The sequence below is a fragment of the Myripristis murdjan genome, chromosome 18, assembly GCF_902150065.1.
Source record: "Myripristis murdjan chromosome 18, fMyrMur1.1, whole genome shotgun sequence".
Classification (NCBI taxonomy): Eukaryota; Metazoa; Chordata; class Actinopteri; order Holocentriformes; family Holocentridae; genus Myripristis; species Myripristis murdjan.
Window position 1 is genome coordinate 28373388 of NC_043997.1, and position 24130 is coordinate 28397517.

A 24130-nucleotide genomic window follows, 5' to 3' on the forward strand; every position below is an offset into this window, starting at 1 on the left:
AACTCCCTCCCTCAATCCCATTTTCACTGTTCTGTTTCCTCTCTTCCTGAATCTTTTACTCCCACTTTCACTTTATTGTTCTCGCTCACCATCCATTTTTCCACCCTTTACCTTAATTTTTCCACTTCCTACTTCCCATATATTTTAAAGGCATGGACTATCTTGGATCATTTCACTTCCGTTTCTTTTATTACATGAGTTGAAGGCTTCACCACACAATACACAAACATCAATATTAGATGTAGGTCCAGATAATATTTCTGCCAATGCATTCCACCATTTTTGCTCTCCTCACGTTCTGTTCACCTTCATAAAACATTCAGACAACAAACAGCAACTAAAACAGAAAAGGAATCCACAATGCTTCCGATACCAATATAGATAAATACATAGACTGCATTATAAAATCCCCATTTTCAACTGGGTTTACTATCGCATAAAACATACAAACAAGAAAGTTATTTTGAATGCAGATGCCCTGCTGGGTACCAGGAAAGTCAAAGGGACACCAAAATTTCCAAGTTTCATCCTCAAGGCTACATGCAATCTGTCACCAAATTTCATGATGATCCACCATGTGGATTTGGAGATACGCCACTTGAGTGACCTAACCAACACAGTGACCTGTGGGAAAACAATGTATCTGTGCAAGTAGCATTCATGTGCATTTACATTTGTTAATTTTATCAGATTCTGAAAAAGAAATTTATTCTTACTGAGCATGCAGCATTTCAGCAACTGCACCCTGAGGACTGCACAAATGTGTTTTTAGCCAGAGTTTGCATATTCTGCAACATACATCTCTACTCATGCTTTAAAGACCATCTTTATGTGAAATGGATTTTTTTTCAGTATGAATTACTGCTAACCAGATTTGCTGTGCCAAAAGGCTTGCATGACAACCAATAGCTGCTGCCCCCAAAAGAATTAAAAAATAATAATAATAATAATAATAATAATTAATTCATCCACTCACACACCCACAAACCAACTAAAAACACCTTGATAAGCTGCAGGGAAGTTTTCACTGTGAGGCATTCACTGTATTCACACTTCCCAGACCTCAGAACGCCCCTGTGTGTGTGTGTGTGTGTGTGTGTGTGTGTGTGTGTGTGTGTGTGTGTGTGTGTGTGTGTGTGTGAGAGTGTGTGTGTGTGTGTGAGTGTGTGTGTGTGTGTGTGAGAGAGAGAGAGAGAGAGAGAGAGAGAGAGAGAGAGAGAGAGAGAGGGGGAATGGGGTCATGTTAACACATAAGGGAGAACTTGAGACCCTGCAACTCCATTGTGAAGTGAAAAAAAAAATGCTTAGCCAGGTTGGAGGAATACAGGTGCTGTGATGGACAACACAATGACAGATGGTCTCCCACTGAGAGAGAGAGAGAGAGAGAAAGAGAGAGAGAGAAAGAGAGAAATAAAGAGACATCAGAGAAACCTGCCACCTCAAACTCCTCCGTCATCTCTCCAAAACACACTTGATGTCTGTAGACAAAGAAAACAAAACTGCTTACGTCAACAATTGGAAAAACGAAATGAAATCCATCAACAAATTGGAATGTTATCGCTCACTGAACAGAGAATATTCTCTAGCAAATTACCTGGTCAGTGTAAAAAACCCCAAACATAGACACACATTAACAATGTACAGACTCAGTAACCATCAATTAGAGATTGAAAAATGTCGATACAAGAAAGAATGGAAGCCTAGAGAACTGAGAATATGTAAACAATGTTCATCAGGGGAAATAGAAACAGAGGCCCACTTTCTCCTCTCCTGCCAACTGTACCAAACTTTGAGAGAGACTTTCATCCAGCAGGTTACAGCAGTAGACCCATCATATCAGGGGAAAACATGGGATGAACTGTTAAAACTCTGTCTGGGAGAAAATCCACAATTCACACAGCTCGCTGCACAATATGTAAGACTCTGCCATGAAACTAGAGAATGTTGTGAATGTTAATTAGAATTCCTTGACTATATGATGTTTCCATAATAACAAAATATAGTCACATTTCATATATATCAACATGTATAAGTCATCATTAGTAATATTAGTAATATTGTTGATTTGATTTTTTAATATCATCTGTAGCCTATGTGTTCATTTCCTTTTCAATATGTTTTGTTTACAATGTAAAGAATTTGTGAATTTTGAACCTATGGAATATATTTGTTTTGCTTTTGTTTATTTTATTGATTGATGCTTTGGCAACTGTGTTTTATTTTTCAAACATGCATGCCAATAAAGCAAATTTGAATTTGAATTTGAATTTGAGAGAGAGAGAGAGAGAGAGAGAGAGAGTGTGTGGGTGTGTGTTTGTGGGTGGATGGGTGGGTGTGTGTTTGAGTTGCCTGTTTCTTGTTACAGTGTCTGTAACATTTCTGGTATGTGTTTAGTCTAGCAACCTAACAAGCTTTCAGGTCGGGATCTGCCTTTAACACATACAGGATACAAGGAAGTTTATTTGTCATTATACAACAGGTTGTAAAATAAAATTAAAATGTGGTTCCCTCTTGATTGATTAATTGATTGTATAAAAAAATAAAATTATTAAGCCTGGAGGAGTTCAGATGGTGCATTTAGTAGTCTCACAGCCTGAGGGAAGAAGCTGCTCTGTAGTCTGGTTGTACGGCAGCGGATACTTCTGTATTTTTTGCCTGACGGCAGCAGGGTGAACAGGCTGTGGCTGGGGTGGGTGTTGCCTTTTAGGATCCTTTTGGCTCTGCGCAGGCACCTCACCTCCCCAATATCACTGAGGCTTGGTAGATGGGAGCCAATGATGTTTTGGGCAGTTTTAATCACTCGTTGCAGAGTCTTCCTGTTCTGGGCCGTGCACATCCCATGCCAGTTTGTGATGTGTCCAGTCAGGATGCTTTCAATCGCTCCTTTGTAGAAGTTGACAAGAACTTGGCGTGGGAATTTTGCTTTCTTAAGTTTCCTTAAGAAATACAGCCGTTTCTGAGCTTTTTTAACCAGGGCAGAGATATGTCAAGTCCATGACAGGTTCTCTGTTATGTTGATTCCCAGGAACTTGAAACTGCTCACTTGCTCCACCTCAGCTCCATTGATGTAGACAGGGTTGTGTGTCTTTGCCTCCTTTTTTCTAAAATCAACTATCAGCTCTTTGGTTTTGCTGACGTTGAGCAGTAGGTTGTTTCCTGTGCACCATTCTGCAAGATGGTTGATTTCCTCCCGATATGAAAACTCATGATTGTTGGAAATCCGGCCGATGATGGTGGTGTCATCTGCGAACTTCACAATGGAGTTCTCTCCATGTCGGGGGCTGCAGTCGTGGGTGTACAGCGTGAACAGGAGGGGGCTGAGCACACAGCTCGCGAAAACACAGACATTTTTGGGAGTTAGAAAATAATTTTGCCACAGTTTGGAAGCCCAAAGCCTTACCTTTCTCATGATACCTTTTAGTTTCCGCTCAGACTTACTGTCATTGAGAAAAAAGCAGTTGTCTGACCACTACTTTTAGGCGATTCTCTCCCAAGCGCCACTGTCACTCATGCTGTGTGCTTTATAGAGCCTCATTTGTGACTCCACCCACACAAGCCCCAGTGGCACAGTGGATAGTGTCTCTGCCTACCATGCAGGAGACCAGGGTTCAACCCCCCTACCTGGGCAAGAGTGACAACACTACACAATCTAGGGCTGGGCGATATACCAAAAATTTACCGATACCGAAATTTATGACAATAATCAACGTCACTTTGGTCATGTCGGTATGTTCGGTATTTTATAAAAACAAAATAAAAGTCGTTTTTGTCTTTTTTGGCTGTGTAGGTAGGCAGCTAGCTAGCTAACATTAGCTAGTTCTAATGTTAATTCCAGCATGGTCTGCTTGTCTTGCTAACTAACATTAGCCATTTAGCTCTAAGCATATGTTTGCTATGTAAGGGCCTAGTCTTCCAGCTAACTAGCAACTCCCGTTATAGGAGGGGGGTACACAAGTTTTCCTAAAAAGCAGCAGCACTGTTGTGTTTTGATGAATTGAAAACAGAGTGAAAGAGTCTGGCTGCTGGATAACACTCCCCAGGGAAACATTTACTTTACAAAGCAAATTATCAGTTCCGCGGTTCATGAATGGTGACTTTGCTAGCCAAAGAAGCAGAATATTATAAGGTAGGGCTGGGCGATATACCGAAAATTTACCGATACCGAAATTTATGACAATAACCGACGTCACTTTGCTCATGTCGGTATGTTCAAAATAAGTCGTTTTTGTCTTTTTTGGCTGTGTAGGCAGGCATGTTCATATCCTTTTAAGACGCTGTACTACGTGTACAACGTGTGTAGTCACTTGATTCCACCCCCTCCAGTCTGCAACAGGAAGGGAAAGAGACGATGAGGAAACGGAGGACGGCTCAAATGTAGAAGCGGCTGCAGCTGCAGCTGAGGTAGTCGAAGTAGATTCAGCCGAGGAGGACTTGCTTGTCATATTTTATACTTTTAAACTTGGTTTGATTGTCAGTTGTTCAATAAATTTAACTGAAAGTATTTAATATGTATTTTCTTGAGTTATTCTCAGACAGCACAGAGTTAGAGTCGCACTTCTCAATCGGGTCATTCACGTGAATCGTGTAGTTTGAAAGAGACTCCTGGCTTCCAAGTCCGATGGAAAGTTTTAACGTTAGCTTGAAGGAACCACCTCACGTTAAATCATAATATACGAGTCTGTATGCCTGCAAAAATCAATCAAATAGAACTAAAAGACTGTTAATGCTTCCGCTTTGGTTCACTGCTGCTTTTGAAGAATGTACAATTAGAAGTTGCTGGACACTAACATGTCTCTATGGGTAGTTGTTTTGTTTTAAGTCCTGAGTATAGCTAAAATATATGAATTTGCTTGATGCAACTGCAATTAAGTACATCACTTAGTAAAGTCTGCAGCCAAAGTTTAGAAATCTACATTAAAAAACATGCCGCTGGTCCCACGTATAAAGCACTTGTAATGGTTTTATGGCCATTAGAATATTGTATATCTTTGGTTTTGTCTCAGACAAAATGCCATATGGCCCAGCATAAGATGATATGATTATATACAAAATATAAGCAAAAACAACTTCCCAAAAACTAATCAATTCAATCAGCTGAAAGACTTTCCATTTTTGTGGGGGGGGGGGTTTGTTTTGTTTTGTTTTGTCTTTGCTCCACGTTCAGGATGCAAGTCTATTCACTTCAACCCCAGCCCAAGGAAACACACCTTATTAGCATTTTTTTCTAACACACAGCAAAATGGAAAATAGCTTATGTATTAGAGGTTGAAGTGGTTAGGCTGTCGATGACAGGAGCCACAACTAATTCGCAGTTTGACTGTGATGGAAATGCACCTAACTTAGTTTTTTGTTTGTTGTTTGTTTTGTTTTGTTTTTTTTTTCAAAAGTTTCAGAAGTTTGCTCAGAGTTTACTTGACAGCTGGATGGAAACACAACTCTCACCATCTCACCCTTCTATGTATTCAGTTCCTACAATAAAGGACTTACATGACAGTACTTTCTTGTCATAAATCACTGGTGTAAAGCTGGACTTGGATGAACATCAAGGTAGAGGGAGACGTACAATCAGATCAGAAGATAGACGATGCAGCATTAGTTTATGATGAAAGACAGGCTGTCTCGCTCTCCCTCTCAATTTATCGGGTCTGTAATTATGAGGTCTGCGTGTTTTCTTCATTCCATTGGACATGCCAACTGAACATCACAAAAAAGGGGTGATTGCTATCGAACAGTACAGGTGGTTTACTGTACAAGCAGATGTTCCTCCGACCACAGTTAGACATCTGAGAAACCCTGATATGAGGGAAGAAGGGGGAGAGAGTGTTGGAGATGTGGAGGTGCAGCAATGCTGATGGAGGTTTACAGAACTTATGAGAGCGAAGAGGAAGAGAAGCATGAGGAGGAAGAGGATTAGGCCAAAGGAAAGAAAGTTTGTGTAAAAAGAGCCAAAGAGATTCTTTTTGAGGAGAATGATGATGCATCATTCAGTATCTCTTTTAAAATGATAATTAGGGGGCATTCAGCTTAAAATCACAGGCAAAGAAGAGAGAAATGGAATGGAGGGGTAGAAGGGTGTAATGGAAGTGCAGAGAGGCTCCAGCTTTGGGATTCAATCTCCTGGTAAGATGGGAGGACAGAGGAAGTGTGGATTCCTCAAATGTCCCGAGAATGTCTGGGTGTAAGAACTGAGCGTCACGTTGTCCATGTCTGTTTGATAAATTAGGTTATGAAGAGACAGACACAGTAAGTCTAAATAATCCTGCCTTCATCAAGTGGTGACACACTGGCCCAGTCCAAATCTAAGCAGGGCCCAGGAATTATCACAATGCATTGATAATGCAATATAATACACATGTGCCAAGTGCCGTTGCTGTTGAGTGTTAATGTGCACAGTTAGCACATTTGTGTTTCTATGAGGTGTACTTGTTCCCTGCCTTTAGGTTTTTAACTGGAACTGTATTATTGTGTACATGTTGCAGTCAGTGTTTACATAAAAACACTGGAAAACATGATCAATTCCTGCTTATTGAAAAATTATTTTGCATTTTTCAGGGCATTTTTTCTTCAGTTACTGACATTGTGATGTATCCTAGGTAATTACCTTACAACATATCACATATCGCAGACTTCCCTGTATCATGACACCACTGTTATAATCTGTAGCCAATTTTTTCGTATTTGATGTTACAAAATGAATGTACGTAATTAAACAGACATTTTGACACCAGTATTTTGGTTGTTTATTTTGATATTTTGATTGATGAAGGACCTATTTGCACTTTACAACATGTTAGTTTTCCCAGTGACAGAACATAACTGGCACACCAGTCAGGCCTCTCTGGTGGCGTGCCAAGAGGATCTAATGCTCAGATGCTCAAAGAGCCCAGATTATCCTGTGACTGACAATTCAAAACCAGACTGCCTTTTCATCTGCAGCCGCCAGCTCCTTATACCCTGCCCACAGTGGCAGACCGCGAGGCAACCCCCCTCAGCACCAGACACGCCCATATTGGCATCTGTGTACATGTGTGTGTGTGCCTTGGTGACTACATGACAATGGGTAAACAGGCAGACACAAACAAAGAGTAGTCTGGACTCATGTATACACATAAATACATGATGCCAGCAAACACTTCAATCAGATTACACAATCATGAGTGAATCTTTCTCTCCTAGCCATTTCCTTACAGTAGTATCAGTTTTGTTGATTCCAGCACCAACTGTAACTAAAGTTATTGATCAACACATCAACACTTTTTCCAGAATAAGAACACGACCAAACCTACACAAAAATGAACCTTTGTTGACAAAAATAATAATAATAATGATAATGACATTTTTGTCAACAAATTACAAAAACAGACTAAAATGCCAGAAACAGACAAGTGAAAACACACCCAACACTTCTAAATTGACCTCAGAAATATGGGCAAACTTTACTTTTGATATTACAGTATAAAAACAAAAGCTATACACAATACAAGAAGCTATAATGAAGAATGCACAGCAATCTGTTTACAATGTTCACTAACAAATTCATTTAATGAGGAACTTACAGAGAAAAAAGTGAAAATGTAACAGATTCAAGATTTCTGCTGTTTTTGTCAGTAAAAGCTAGACTACAACTAACAGTTTTACAGCCTTACAGCTTGCTTTGTTGTTGTTGTCTACAAGGGACCACCCTTCATCTACCAAGCATCCTGCTGTGACCCCTACAATCCCCCTAGAGCTACACCACACCCCCATCTTGGCACACTGCCAACAAAGCTTTGGTCTTGTAATCCTAAAAGCTGTGTCCAAGACAGACAGGCTAACAACCTAACAGGCTCATCCTATTACAACAATAAGCCTATTAAAGATGCCTGGTGAGGCTCATCAGAAGTGATCCTCACTTAATGGACCTAATTACCAAGGTAGCCGTCACTGCCAAAACTAAATCGGAGTACTTCAACTGTTAGTTTTACGTTTTGAGGCCAGAAGCCAAATAAATGCTTAGTGGACAATGCTGAATCAGTAGGCTTCGCGCCAGACGCATTTAAGCCATACGAAACTGCGCTATTTGGCATGCATTAGGGTATTCTAAAATGTGCTTGAGCTTGGCTCGGGATCCCAATCCTTCTCTGTGTTTTTCCAGATGGATATTGACACAGAGCGAAGGCTGGGAGGGCTATGATTAGTCGCCCTGAAATTAAAGTCTCTGCTCCCGCATGCCAGCTCACTGACAGGGTGGCTTTGGAGGGAAGGAGAGAGAGGGATTATAAACTCATTTCTCTTCATCTCTCCTCTCTACTTCTGGGATCAGTCTTCCCCCTCCACTGAAAAGGAGGGGTTCCCAAGTCTCTCTGACACATGAAAGCTTTTAAACTTCAATCATCATTGGGGGAAAGGGTTCTGAATGAGAGAGGGAGGGAAGGGGACCCCCTGCTCTAAAGCAGAACCAAATGGGCCAAGTGGGCCAGAACGGTGACACCATGTACCCACTCTACCCACATCACACACGCCCCAATTAACTGCACATCAAGTCAGGGTTTCCGTGTGGAAAGCTACAATAATAAATGGCCATAAACACTTTAACACTATTTGCGTTTTTGACCCAGGAACATGGCACCTCATAAGTGAGAGTTCTTGAGAGGGACCCCTAACCCTGCCAAACTAACTAACTGCTGCAAGTTGACTCTCACTAGCTAAAGTTAACAGGGAGGACAAAGCAAACTCAAGTACAATGTAAGAAGAGACAAATGTGTCAACTGCATTTTTCATCAGATATGATGGATATGATGTAGTTTGTTTGATTACAAACCTGTGAATGTTGTTTTAGAGGTATATAGAAGTATAAAAATAATGGGAGAAACACCAAATACTTGTAATGTTTTGGGCATGGAAGTCATCAAATATGAGAATATTGAATATTGGACAGAACACTGGCTGCTGGCTTCTTAAAAATCACAAACTATAGGTATCAGCTTTTCCTAGGGGTTCCACCACCATAAACAAAAATGACTGAACAAAGATGTTGTGCCCACAAAGAAAGTTAAAGTGGCGCAAAAAAATTCTAGTTCCAGGCATTTAGGGAGATTACTCAGAATAAGGGCCTTTATGTTGAGATCTGGATAATTAGAAATTCCTCATAATTAAAAATACACCAATGCGTATTGGCAAAAAGGCAGTTTTTGTGATTGGATTTAATGTGACACGATCACTTTCTATGTGGACACACCTTTTCTCCTCTCCTTTGTTAAACTATATTCCCCTTCCAGAGCATCAGTGGACTGGAAGATTGCAGAAGCCCTTCTGCCAACTTTTTTTTTCTAACAAACAAAAATTGTATTTTCATAAAAGCATTTGCTCATGATCTTTCCCCTTATAACAACCTGTCCTTACCCTCATGAAGATTTATGCCAAGCCAAAAAGATAGGTAAACTGGATAGCGGTGGTGTTTACCAACCTCTACATACCAGGGTATCAGTCCTCTAATACCCAAATCAGTTTTGTACAACCTTCATCCAAAGCCTTGCCCCGAGGCCAAAAACACTCTCTTACATTCTCATGCGCCACTGAGATGTGATTACAACCTTCCACACAATGGATGTCTGTCAGGACTTCACCAAATGCTATGCAGAGAGGCATCGCTGGGCTACCTGATACCCTGCAGCTGCCAGCAGAGGTCCTGTTATTGTAGGACTGCATTCACTGCTACAGGGAGGAGAAACTAGAGCTCCAGAGCACTTGTGTTGTCATTCCAGGATCATGTTGGGAAACCTCTGGCTGCATTCTGTATTTACCCCAAAGCTGATGTCGACTGTGTAATATGTGAGTGGGCACTTGCAGCTTCACTTGAGTTGGGAAACATAATAGAAAATAAACTACACTGTTGAAAAGCAATGTTGCACATTAATCTAGGTCAGAGGTGCAGTGGTAAATAAAAAGGAGAGTTAACTTCAAGCTCAAGTTGGTAACTATCATGATGACTAAGATGAACAAATGTCAAATTTTAAGAGCATTCTTGTTGTGTTTTCACATTGAAAGACGCTATCCTTACATAGCTTACATCAGTTTCTTGCTGCTTACTGTCACGTATCCTATCTAAAGGTGGAAAAACTGTGATCTGACAAGAAAAATATGGTCAGACTGAGTTTAGGTGGGCTTAGAGTATTGCAAGAGCACTGTCAGGGTTTGTATCATTTCAAAACTAGGCCACATGGAGAAAAAACACAACCACCATACAGCAAGAGGGTCAGCCAACCCTGTGCAGTACAGACTTCAGCTCTAACTGAAAAGCTAAGGTAAGAGAAGTGTTTCACACAATTGCCAATAATGCTCAGAAGCCCACTTTCCATCACCTCTGCCTGTCATCACTTCTTCTCAGTTTGAGAAAAATGAAGACAGCAACATAAGTACTGCTGAAACATACCTTTCCCTCTCTGTTACTGGACAACTTTGCAGCCATGGAAAAGAGAACTGCTTCAACATACAAAATGTTAAAGAATTATGTATCATAGAAACTGGACTGGGTAGAATTGCACTCTATATTTGGTCTGTCTGTGAAACACCTCCGCTATTGTCGCCTGTTTGGGGGGGAGAGTGGGGTGGGGTGCTTTGCGTCTTGGCTTGTTGTGTTTTTTTTTTTGTTGTTGTTTTTTTGTCTTAACTGGGAAAACTGTGCGGGGTGGCTGTGCTTTAGTTGCTTGCATTTCCTCTTTTAGTTTGGATAGTTTTAAAACAAACGTGGCACTCTGGCTCGTCCAGGTGACTGGGCTCCCCTCTCTCATTTGCTTTGAATCCAAAAAATTCCCACACGGGGGCTGTTGCGTTTGGTTTTAGGAGAAGTTCCATGTCGTTCTCGTTCGCTCTTTTCTCCGCCTCGTCTCTACCTCACAAGGATCGCACTGTGTGTGTGTGTACCCCATGGCCCTGCCACCCAAAGACAAAGACACTCTATGACAAGAGTGTTCCCTCCGTTCATTACGCTAAAGAACCAACTCACCTCGCTGACAGACAACGCACGGCAGTGAACGCTCTTGTCGTCTGGTCTCTTTGGTAGAGAGAGACGAGGAAAACAAACACACATGAATGTGGCAGTTAATCGTAGTCAGACAAGTTACCGTCTTCATTTAAATTTACCGTGAAATTAACCGACTTATCACATATCGCGACAGGCCTAGTAAATGCATGAAATTAATTGAATGAATGAATGAATGAATGAATGAAGAATTTTATTTTCAAACAAGTATACAACAAAAAAAAAATATATATATATAATATATATGTGTACGTTTTCCATATATAAATACAAAAAAGGACAACAAAAAGAGAAACAGATAAACAACATGGTGTATCTTGTTTGAAAGTAGGAAGAAGTATACACTTTTTTATACCTACCCCTTTCTAACTATTCATCATAATTGATGGAATTGGATTCTATAAAATTCAATACAACTGTACATATAAATACATATAATTATACAGCCGAAGTACTAAATAAATCCCATATAACGCGCAATTTCTACTGTATATATACACACATACGCATATACATACATATACATACATACATACATACCTACTTACACCTGTATACAGACACTTTTTTTTTTTTTTTTTTTTTTAAATTATTATTGAAATAGCTGACCGTAAGATCAGTAGATCAGCGGCCCGATTGACACTGGGCTGGCCCAATCACATTGCTAAACAACCCCTTTTGCGTAGTTTGGTCCCGCCTGCATAATGATTTCGGCAAATAAAGTCATTGCAAGAGTTTGTTTACTCAGCACCGGGCCGGCCCTTGAGACACGCTGCTCTGCGGCCCATTGGTTATTTTTCTTCACTGACAGGGGCTGGCCCAATCATATCACGAGCCTGTGGCTCGGTGAGCCGGTGTGCAGTGCAACGCGGGTCGAACGTTATCTCATAGGATCTACTGAGATGAGAGAAAACGCAAAAGTGGCGCAGAGAAACTGCGAGAAAAAAAGCGGCTGTCAATTTTCAAACCGATCGGACTTTTTCGCTTTTTCGTAATTTATCAACATGAATGAAGAACAAGCCCAAACAATGCCAGAGAAACACAATTCCCGATGGTAGAGCGGATAGTGCCCCCATCTGCCATGCAGGAGATCTTCGGTTCAATTCCCCACCCGGACAAAAGGCGGATTTTACTTTATTAGCCTACCTCACTTTGTTGTTAACCATGACAGTGAAGTGATTCTTATCATTCTGCCCGTCACTGGCTAGATGACACACACAGTGGCATTTAGGGTTTCTGTAATTTTCATTTCTGTACTCTTTTTGTGAATTTGCATTCGTTTTGTTTTGTTTTTTTTTTTTTTTTTTTTTTTTTTTGCCTTTTTAATGCCTTGTTCTAACTTAATGGGGAGATATACACTATATTACCAAAAGTATTCGCTCACCTGCCTTTACTCATACTATGAACTGAAGTGCCATCCCATTCCTAACCCATAGAGTTCAATATGATGTCGGTCCACCTTTTGCAGCTATTACAGCTTCAACTCTTCTGGGAAGACTGTCCACAAGGTTGAGGAGAGTGTTTATAGGAATTTTTGACCATTCTTCCAAAAGCGTATTGGTGAGGTCACACACTGATGTTGGTCGAGAAGGCCTGGCTCTCAGTCTCCGCTCTAATTCATCCCAAAGGTGTTCTATCGGGTTCAGGTCAGGACTCTGTGCAGGCCAGTCAAGTTTATCCACACCAGACTCTGTCATCCATGTCTTTATGGACCTTGCTTTGTGCACTGGTGCACAGTCATGTTGGAAGAGGAAGGGGCCCGCTCCAAACTGTTCCCACAAGGTTGGGAGCATGGAATTGTCCAAAATGTTTTGGTATCCTGAAGCATTCAAAGTTCCTTTCACTGGAACTAAGGGGCCAAGCCCAGCTCCTGAAAAACAACCCCACACCATAATTCCTCCTCCACCAAATTTCACAGTCGGCACAATGCAGTCTGAAATGTACCGTTCTCCTGGCAACCTCCAAACCCAGACTGGTCCATCAGATTGCCAGATGGAAAAGCGTGATTCATCACTCCAGAGAACGCGTCTCCACTGCTCTAGAGGCCAGTGGCGGCGTGCTTTACACCATTGCATCCGACGCTTTGCATTGCACTTGGTGATGTGTGGCTTGGCTGCAGCTGCTCGGCCATGGAAACCCATTCCATGAAGCTCTCTGCGTACTGTACTTGGGCTAATCTGAAGGTCACATGAAGTTTGTAGCTCTGTAGCAATTGACTGTGCAGAAAGTCGGCGACCTCTTTGCACTATGCGCTTCAGCATCCGCTGACCCCTCTCCGTCACTTTACGTGGCCTACCACTTTGTGGCTGAGTTGCTGTTGTTCCCAAACGCTTCCATTTTGTTATAATAGAGCTGACAGTTGACTGTGGAATATTTAGGAGCGAGGAAATTTCACGACTGGATTTGTTGCACAGGTGGCATCCTATGACAGTTCCACGCTGGAATTCACTGAGCTCCTGAGAGCGGCCCATTCTTTCACAAATGTCTTGTTTCACAGTCTGCATGCCTGAGTGCTTGATTTTATACACCTGTGGCCAGGCCAAGTGATTAGGACACCTGATTCTGATCATTTGAATGGGTGAGCGAATACTTTTGGTAATATAGTGTATATACCAATCGAATCAGATTCAGATTTAAAGGATTTGTGTGGTATACTTTGTTTGTCGCCATGACCTTCCTATGTGCAGTCTGGGCTCATTTTCCATTCATGTTGATAGGCACCTGCACTTACTGATCTGAAATAGATGCCCAAAAGGTGTTGGCCAGTTGTGGCCTGTTCAATAGAATAAAAAAGTTCAATTCCTATTCATCTATTGTATTTTATTGTTCCACTATAGTACTATAGTCCAGTATGATTGGGGCAGCCAAGTAATTTGACATATTTGAACAATTTTTTAAAAAGTAACGTAATAGTTACTTTTCCTGGTAATTAATTACTTTTTAGTAGAAGTAACTAGTAACTATAATTAATTACTTTTTCAAAGTAACGTGCCCAACACTGCTGATGACAGCTAACGAACTGCATGGCATTATGGCTTTAAAGAGTTGCACAGTTGGTATACACATTTAAGAGAGCAAAAAGACCGGAAAGGTGTGCGTTATCGAATGTGGTGGGCCGGTCTGGTCCAAAATGCCCGGGCCGATTTTTTGTCCCAGTCCGCCCCTGCCTGTATACATACATCCCTACATAAATATATATACATATATATACACACACACACACACACACACACACACACACACACATATACATGTATATGTGTGTGTGTGCTGATAAAATTATTAAAATGAACAAAAGCTAATTCATACCCATCTCAGGCTAACACTAATATTAGCTAATTAGATGTCATCAGGTAATCCTAAATAGTTGCCACCTGGAAATAGTCCAATTTGCACACAGACCCATGAACCACAGACCCATGTCAGTTCAACCCAATTCAGTTTCTATGATTATGACACATAGCTGTTAGGTCAAAAAGATAAAGCTAGCACCTAACAAGCAGACATGAACACCCACTAACTGTCCAAGTCTAGGGGATGTTACTAGCCATTATGTTTTTGATCAATTAATTTAATGATTATTTTTTCAATGTCTGTTAATCTAACAACTAAGTTATCAGTTATCCCCCCCCCCCCCCCCACAGGTTTACATACATCAGGGAGGTGTGCAAAGAGGGGGAAACACATGACGACGTAGCATACACAGTAGTAGCCGCAAGTTTGCTAAGCTGCAGCTTACTGTATGACACAATGGCAAGTGGTACAGATAAAGGAGAGCTTGAACCCGCTCATGCATCTCTCAAATCAGCAGTGTGGAAGTATTTCACGCTCCCGGTGAGTTATGTTGGCATCGTTCACGTTGTCGACAAGAAGACCACTGTGTGCAAGCTATGCTATGTACCATACCCGGCCACGGGAAACACAACGAACATGGCAGGACACATTCGCAGGCATCACAAAGACATAGATTTGACAACTGGGAAAACACCATCACTGGTCCAGTCAACTCTTCCATCCACATTTGGAATAAAACTTCCACCGACATCAGCTCGCACTAACACTATAACTAAGGGCTATTTATAGCAGCAGACTTGCAACCTTATTCGGTGGTAGGAAACACTGGATTTAAGCATTTAATTGATAGATAGATAGATAGATAGATAGATAGATAGATAGATACTTTATTCATCCCGAAGGAAATCAGTAATTAGTTTTTGTTGTTTTCCACTTGACCGAGAACAAGACTGTTACTTTTATATTGTAAATAAATTATTTAAATTTGACCATTAGTGTCTATAATGTGACACATTACACAAGAATAATGAAAATTACATCACTTATGAGACTATGTAGCCGATCTTTTGAAATAAGATTTACAAAATTTAATGAATAAAACCAATGATCGTAGACTAGTCTAAAAATGGCATAGGCGTCTGTGCTATAAGAAGAAGAAAAAATTGAGAATTGAATCGAATCGTGACCCTAAAATCAAAAATCAAATTGAATCGAGGATTTGGAGAATCGTGACACCCCTTCTCTGAATTGAAGACTTCGTATTTTTACGTTACTACATGACTTAAAATTTAAAATAGTTATGACATGTACATATTTAATCTCTGGTGTAAGTTAAGCTAATCATTGGCCAATTTTTACATCAGTGTGGGGCAAAGAAAAAAAATGAAATTACTTACAGAGAGTAAGTCTGTAACATTAGTTTTACACCATTTTCTCACTCATACATGGCTGTTACAGTAAACAGAAAATATACAAAAGCCATGTGTAACAGCAGCGGTGCGTAAACTACTTTTAACATGGGGGAAATTAATAAATATTTAGAGCGTTTTAAGTGACTAGGCTAATACTTACAGAATCATGTATTTGTTGATAATCCTAATTTCTCTTGCTTGAGAGGGGACAAAAAGTAAATACAGTACTGGCTTGCTGCCATCTTGACAAAGCGCTCCTGGAGGCTTTTCCTTCAAGTGTGCGAGCAGATCAATTGCACTGCTGTGATTAAGCCATTTCCAATTTGCAGAGCTTACACATCGTACTGTTGGGTCACAAGCCTAATATATCCACTAGGGATGAGCCGGATACTCGGCTGAAACGAGTATCCGGTACGGATATAGCACTTTTGCCGAGTATGAGTATGATCCGAGTAATATGAGTCAATATCCGTGCTCGTGATGAATGAAAATCTTCATTAGGTAGCTGACTGTGTCCACGCTGTGTGATAGGCCAGTCACACACAGCGCCCCTCCCCTACATACACACAGTACAGTGGTGCGCCGCTCACACACAACACACACAGTGACCCTCCCCTACGCCGTGTGCCCCGCTTGCACACACACACACACACACACACACACACACACACACACAGGGACAACCTCAGCTGTCACTCACTCAGGTGTGACAGCTCACGTGGCGTCTCTCTTCAGTAGTGGTCAGGGTTTTTCCAGCTCGCTCTTCCCTCGGTCTGTAATCACTGATAGTCAGTAGAGTTTCTGCTAAACTCTACTGGTAACAGACGCGCTGCTTTTGAGCAGAGTTAGGGTTAAGGGTTGGGGCTGAATGCGACTGGCGTCGCGTCTCTCACTGCCAATACAGAGCTTTTTTTTTTTTTTTTTTTTTTTACCATCTTTCCCCTCTTACCGGCTGGTTTCTGATATAAAGTCAGTTGGAAAACTCTGCTCGTACAGGACGCGGTACAGAGTCACAGTCTTAACACACACACCACTTACATACATAGCCAACATTAGCTCAACACACAAAGTATATTATTATTAGGGACTGGGCAGCCTAAGCTGCCAGGACCGTCTTGTATTCGTGAATGTTCTGCTTTCTTCTTTCTTCCGAGGAAGTCCTACTTCCCATGCACGAAAAATCACAAAATTTTGCACAAAGGTCCAGTCCCATGCCAGATACATTCAGATGCAAACTCAAGCCAATAGTCCTGATGGTGGCGCTATAGCAAGCCTTTAAAGTTTAAAACTTAGAAAATTCATAACAAATCAACCATATGTGCTACAGCTTTGCAACTTTCACCAAAATGTAGCCCCAATACTGAAGAAACTTTTGTGCACTTAAACCTATTGAAAATTATGAATTCCATCACTCTATGTTTTTTTCAAAAACTGTAAAACTTGTTAAACCTATCTCCTCCCACAATTTTTGCTCAAATGTCACCAAATTTGATACAGAGCATCTTCAGACTGTCCTACACAAACGATCCACACAGATTTTTGATTTATCAAAAAATGAGCCTACAGTGCATCAAAATGTTTGACTGTAAACGGTACTGTAAACATACACTTGCAAATTCTTAGTAAATAAATCTTCAATGTTCATGAAAAAATGGAGAATATTTTGGAGTCATGGCAGATGATGTGTGGCAAATTTCAGAATTTTATCTCAAAAACTGAATTTTTGACAGCATTTTGAATTTAGCTCTCATGTGAACAACTGGAGTCAATGCAAGAATGGCATTTTTAAACATCAGTTTTTTCACTTATTGAGCAAATCAATCATTTTTAAAAACAAATGATCAACATCTCCATGCTGTCTAGATGCAATATGTGTATTTTCAGATTTTTGTCTTAATAACTGAATTTTTGACAGCTGTTTAAAATCTGCCTTTCCATGCATGGCTGCCTGCTGTCCTGCAGGTCAGTGATTGGCTCAGTCAGTTTGTGAAGCTACATGTGAAGTTTTAGCTCAGTGAGATAGAGGCCAGGCCTCGGTGTCGAAGATTGTGAGTTCAAGCCTCAGCTTGTGCAACATTCCCATGTGCCAAAACTCACCAAACTTTGCACAAATGTCCAGTCCCATGCCAGATAATCATCAGGGTTTTCCCTGCCTTATAATTTCTTAGGCGCACCGCATAGACGTTTTCACCGACCGCCTAGATCAAATGAACGAGGAAAGGGGGAAAAAAACACACATCGATATATTCAATCTGCGGCTCCTTTGTTGTTGATGCTAGCTTGGACTGTCCGGAAGGAGTTAGGCGGGTACTGGGCCATACGTCATGAAATACTGACAACGGAATTAACCAATCACTGCAGCGAATACTTTCTGCTTGAACGCTGAGAGGATGGCTTTCAGCCGCGACACATCCGCTGTAGGCTAGGCGGTGGTGGAATGTATGAATCGCCTAGCCCGAAAACCACAAGCGCGCGCAAATACCAGTGATCCACTGGCCATTTGGGTGACTTGTGTGAAGCGTGCAGATTAGCCAAATAAAACGGAATCTATTTTTAAACGCGGAATTTGACATAACAACTGCACCAGCACCGCACGAGCCAAAGGGCAGAGAAACTCTCCAGCTACAGCAGCGCATGGACATAGATTGTGTAACAAAGTGAAGAGGTGCCACTCCGCTGTATTTTCACTGGCTATCAGCAGCACACTGGCACACTGGCTTAGCACACTGCCCCCTCTCCCCCCAGCCTTTCTCAACAAGGGTCCTGTCAAAACTAATCATCATTAGCCAACTGATATGCCATCAAAATTTGTCGAAGACGACCCTTTCCACATCACACGTCACAATGTCAATGCAGGGATCAGTGTCCCATCCTACGGTGTTTTTTTTCTCATGCAGTGCATCACAAGAATGTAGCATGAGCCTAACAAGCAAGCATGAAACGTTTTTGAAAAGAAAGGCTCCAGAGTCAGAAAACTCTGAATCTGTGCCATTGACATTCTTGGGGTGTAATGATCCATTGATCTGCCATTGACTTCTTGGGGTGTAATTGATCCACTGATCCATCATGGTGTAATGATCCATTGATCAATGGATCATTACACCAATGAATGTCCAATGATACAATAGGATCGATGCAAAGTGTGACCATCAATTAGCATCGTTATATTTCAGATCAAGCTACCTTCATTTTGAAATTCTCACAGTGCGCTTATGTTGCCATTTCTGCCAAAACACACCTGTGGTAATAGCTGCTAGCTAGGGTCATGCTAATAAAGATAAGGATGAGGAGGAGGATATTCACTCCCCTCTTGGAAATAAGTCAGCTGTGTGGAAATACTTTAAATTCAGGAGGAAAGACTGGTCAACTGACATGACACATGCTATATGCAAGCAATGGCGTGCCAGATGCCACCTCCTCCTCATGAGCTTTGATCAGCTTTTTCCACAAAAATGTAACTCTAGAAGATCGAAATATCACAGAATCGAATCGAATCAAAATGGTACCGTGGCACAATTTGTAATATCGGCAAATTTTGTATCATCGTACAAAGAATCGAGATAATATAATATTATGATGTTCGCTTGTGATTTACACCCCAGTTGACTTCATCATCCACTTATGGCTCAGCAGCCAAGTTAGTAAAGGCCAGCAGCAACACAAAGAAAAGACAGTACAATGACAGCTACTGTATATGTCATATTTCATCTTTACCAGGGATCCATCATGCCCTCTCCAACTAAGCAATGGTTTCAAGCAAACTTAAGACACCTGACAATAAATCAGCCATCACTAGCCAGCAAGGATGTAGAATTTGAGAGATAAACACAGCCGACAAGACCAAGTGATGATGAAGTGTACCAAAGTGACTCGTGTACTTGAAAGCTCAAAAACTTGCAGAGCTCAAGGAAAATCACACATTAAAATTAAAATTTAATCTTGTACCTAGTAACCTGGTAGTGCAATTGCAATTCTGCTACTCTTCTCTACAAAATATTTGTCTGAACTGGGCTTATCGAGCCTAACTGTAACTGAGGACTGTGGACCAGATGCACAGTGTCTGGCTCTCATCCATCCCTGCCAACATAGGCAGACTTTTGATACTCTTCTGGATATTATCTCTAAGTTAAAAATTCCAGTATTCTGAAAACCCTACTTTTGTCCAGTGAAACCATGTATCTGCAGATTGTCAACTTTTTTAAAAAACATTTCAGAAAAACAGTGTTTTTTTCAGCATGACAACAGTGCATTTTCTGGTTATTTAATCTACTTTTGAAAAGATTTCATATCCCAAGGTTTGTAAAACTTTCTTAACCCATGAAGGAGCATATGAATCTTCAATGATCCGCGGACTTTATCACCCAGCATGCTTATATCCCAATATGCATCAGGCTTTTGCTAGCGGTCATGCATTTACTTCTCCAAATTAACTCCAGCACATGACGGAGGACAAGAAAAGATGTTATCGTCTTGTCAAAACACACAAATCATATGACATCTATACTGGATACTGGACTTCCTCACAAACAGACCCCAGTCAGTTCGGATTGGCAGTCTCTCCTCCTCCACTCTAGTGCTCAACACCGGAGCGCCCCAGGGCTGTGTGCTCAGCCCCCTCCTGTTCACGCTGTACACCCACGACTGCAACCCCCAACATGGAGAGAACTCTATTGTAAAGTTCGCAGATGACACCACCATCATTGGCCAGATCTCCAACAATGATGAGTTTTCATATCGGGAGGAAATCAACCATCTTGCAGAATGGTGCACAGAAAACAACCTACTGCTCAACGTCAGCAAAACCAAAGAGCTGATAGTTGATTTTCGAAAAAAGGAGGCAAAGACACACAACCCTGTCTACATCAATGGAGCTGAGGTGGAGCAAGTGAGCAGTTTTAAGTTCCTGGGAATCAGCATAACAGAGAACCTGTCATGGACTTCACATATCTCTGTCCTGGTTAAAAAAGCTCAGAAACGGCTGTATTTCTTAAGGAAACTTAAGAAAGCAAAATTCCCACGCCAAGTTCGCCAAGTGTCAACTTCTACAAAGGAGCGATTGAAAGCATCCTGACTGGAAACATCACAAACTGGCATGGGATGTGCACGGCCCAGGACAGGAAGACTCTGCAACGAGTGATTAAAACTGCCCAACACATCATACCCATCTACCAAGCATCAGTGATATCGGGGAGGTGAGGTGCCTGCGCAGAGCCAAAAGGATCCTAAAAGACAACACCCACCCCAGCCACAGCCTGTTCACCCTGCTGCCGTCAGGCAAAAGATACAGAAGTATCCGCTGCCGTACAACCAGACTACAGAGCAGCTTCTTCCCTCAGGCTGTGAGACTACTAAATGCCATCTGCACTCCTCCATGTTTAATCATTTTTATTTTTTACACAATCAATTAATCAATCAAGAGGGAATCACATTTTAATTTCATTATACAACCTGTTGTATAATGACCAATAAACTTCCTTGTATCCTTGTATCTTCAGCAGAAAGCCAGAGAAAAAAGGAGGAAACATGCTGTTTTCCTATGGAAGAGAATAGCGTGTCAAAACTCAGTGTTCAAATCAGAGAGTGTCTTGTCCAAGACTTTTTTTTTTTTTTTTTGACTCATTAGGATCTAGGCTACTCTTAACTTTGCCAGGCATATAATCCAGCCAGCATCCTTTCAGTAAAAATTAAACCTTTAGGCCTACATTTGATCTGGCTGGCATTCTGTGCTGGGCAGAAGTGAATCAACTCTAAAAGTTCAAAAGTGCAGTTTGATGTACAGGGATGAATGCTGACTTAAGATAAGCAAAGCCATTTTAAATTGGCAGATGATTGAATGGAGTTTGACATTAAGTTCTCTCCATACTAAGAGACAGACACTTGACAACAAACCACAAACCTAATGACACTGTCTGGAGCCAGCAGTCTTTCCATACTCGTTCTCTTTCTCTCTCTATCATGACAGGCAAGTCATGAGCTGCCATTTGTAAATTCTGTTAATGTGATGGGGGTTTTGCAGTAGAATAAACTACACTGTATGAAAACGAGGCATGACATGCATATTTTTAAGTCTATACAGAGACATTTTATTCCTATTGACAAATTTACTTTTAAATGAATTATCTGGGAACTGTGTGGATAATATGTGCCACTCAATTCAAAGCAAAGTTAAAGTATATTGTGTGTGTGTGTGTGTGTGTGTGTGTGTGTGTGTGTGTGTGTGTGTGTGTGTGTGTGTGTGTGTGTGCCAAGATGTGATGATGCAAATATGGCACTGATGCTACAGATACCGAATATAAACTGCAGCAACTATATAGCACATTATACAAATATCCCAGCAAAATCTGTGTACGCGATAATAATACAAGAGGGTTATAAACGGCGTCGATAAGGTCAAACTCACTTTGGAGTGCTACACAAGACAATAAACCGCTACAGGAACATTACAGCAATACCACAAACTAAAGAGTACCATAAAATACAACGGTAGAAAGGCAAAAAGCTCCACATTCGAACTCTTACCCCTGCTGGAAGTAAACAGAATCGGGTCGCTCCTCATCGTGGACTCAAACTCATCTACCCCGCCCGATAACACAAACGTACACACGAAGAGAAGCAGCGAGGCCGAGCGGCTCCCTGGTAGCCGTTAAAATCCGCCCGGTTCCCCCCAGCCACAAAGACTTTTCGTCGCTTGAGCCTCCGGCTATTCCTTCGCAATGAAACGTCTTCCTTTTCTTCTCAAACTTCTTCTCCAGATCTCTCTCCTCCTCTTTTCCTTTCCCCTTCCTTCCTCCCCCCTCTCTTTCTCCGTCTCTCTCTGTCTGTCTCTTTATGGGTCTCGCCCTGTCTCTCGCAAACTGCCTGCATGGACCGTTGTGCCGCTTTCAAATGCCATCGGAATTTTTTTTTTTTTTTTTTTTTTTTTGAATAGTGGTGATATTTTTCACTTTACACTAGGACTGAACGATTTGTCGTTATTTAGACATGAAAATGTGCGATACTAATATCTCAAAAGGCAACAATATGGACAATATCAAATTTAGAGTTAAGTTAGCCTAAGACAGCAACTGTTCTGCTCTTATCAGTAAAATACTTTGTGAAGTAACTGTATTTTCTATATCCATTTGGTATTATTATGCTGTATTTCCAAGAATGATCAATTTTCACTGTTGCTACACTTAAAAATTGTAATATGAGTGAACCCATAGTCATACATACAGCATACATAGTATTGCTTTTGAGATATTTGGCATAAATATTAAGGTATGAAATTTTGTCCACATTGGGCAGCCCTATTTTACACTAGTAATGGACACACATAAGGCATACTTGTGGCCAACTTGATTCAACTTGATTTCTTTCAAAAAAAATTACTGGAGATAGAATTTCAGTTATAACAGAATAACAAAAAAGAATAAAATGAGCAAAAAATGTGAAAACTATAGAAAAAATTACCAGAAAACTACCAGGGAATTAGCAAAAAAAGTAATGTAACAGTAAATATATATATATATATATATATATATATATATATATATATATATATATGTATATATATATATATATATGTATATATATATATATATATATATATATATATATATATATATATATATATAATTATTGTAGTCCTATATTTAAAATTGAATAGCAATAAGAAAATTCTCAGAAATTTACCACAATTTAAAAAAAAAAGAGTAAAACAGCATTACAAGTAAAACAAACAAAATTCAAAAATTACAAATAAAAAAGAGCCATTTTCCAGAGGGTGAAATAAAACTACAATTACACTGATATGTTTATGAATTCATTAAAATATCAGATTTGCGTTTTCCCGTCTTCATTCTGCCACTGCAGGTAAAAGCAGCTTTATACTATTTAATTTCAAAGATTAACAGCATTTGAGGTTACAGGATTAATTTTACTGTTATTTCCCACCATGACAACTGAAAGCACAAGTGGTACTTTATTGGAACTGCAGTTTACAAGGTGCACCTGAAGGCAGCATTACTTCTCGTCTTTCCTTTCCCCTCCTCCTCTTTGGGGGCTCTTGGCAAAAAATCATTTGTGTTTTACCACAAATAGATCAATTTAAGTCCAAAAGATTAACAACCTGAAAGATTTTATTCCATTCTGCAAACAAAATGAACATTTGTTCTTTTTCTTTCTTTTTTGTGAGATTGTCTTTTATTTCTTAATTATTATTTATTCATTGTACTTTTGTGGTAATTTGAAGTTATTTGTTGTTGTTTCACATTTTGGGTTTCATTTTATGGTATTTCTCTTGTAATATGATTTTAAATATATCAATATAATAATTATATATGCAATTTTTTGTGAATTGTCTAATAAATAAATACTGTAATGGTTTTTCCTTAGGACACAGTGCATGAATACTCTCTCCTGT

At 40.4% G+C, this 24130-nt stretch overlaps 1 protein-coding gene across 6 annotated transcripts in view; it reads right to left on the reverse strand.

Moving 5' to 3' along the window:
• Positions 1-22528, reverse strand: part of afap1 (actin filament associated protein 1) — a 119395-nt gene extending 96867 nt beyond the window's left edge. For all 6 annotated transcript variants that reach the window (XM_030076219.1, XM_030076217.1, XM_030076215.1 and 3 more), the window contains exon 1: positions 22246-22528. In XM_030076219.1, coding sequence (XP_029932079.1) covers positions 22246-22282 — 37 coding nt within the window. In that variant the 5' untranslated portion in view covers positions 22283-22528. The remainder of the gene's footprint in view (positions 1-22245) is intronic.
• Positions 22529-24130: the final 1602 nt, after the last annotated feature.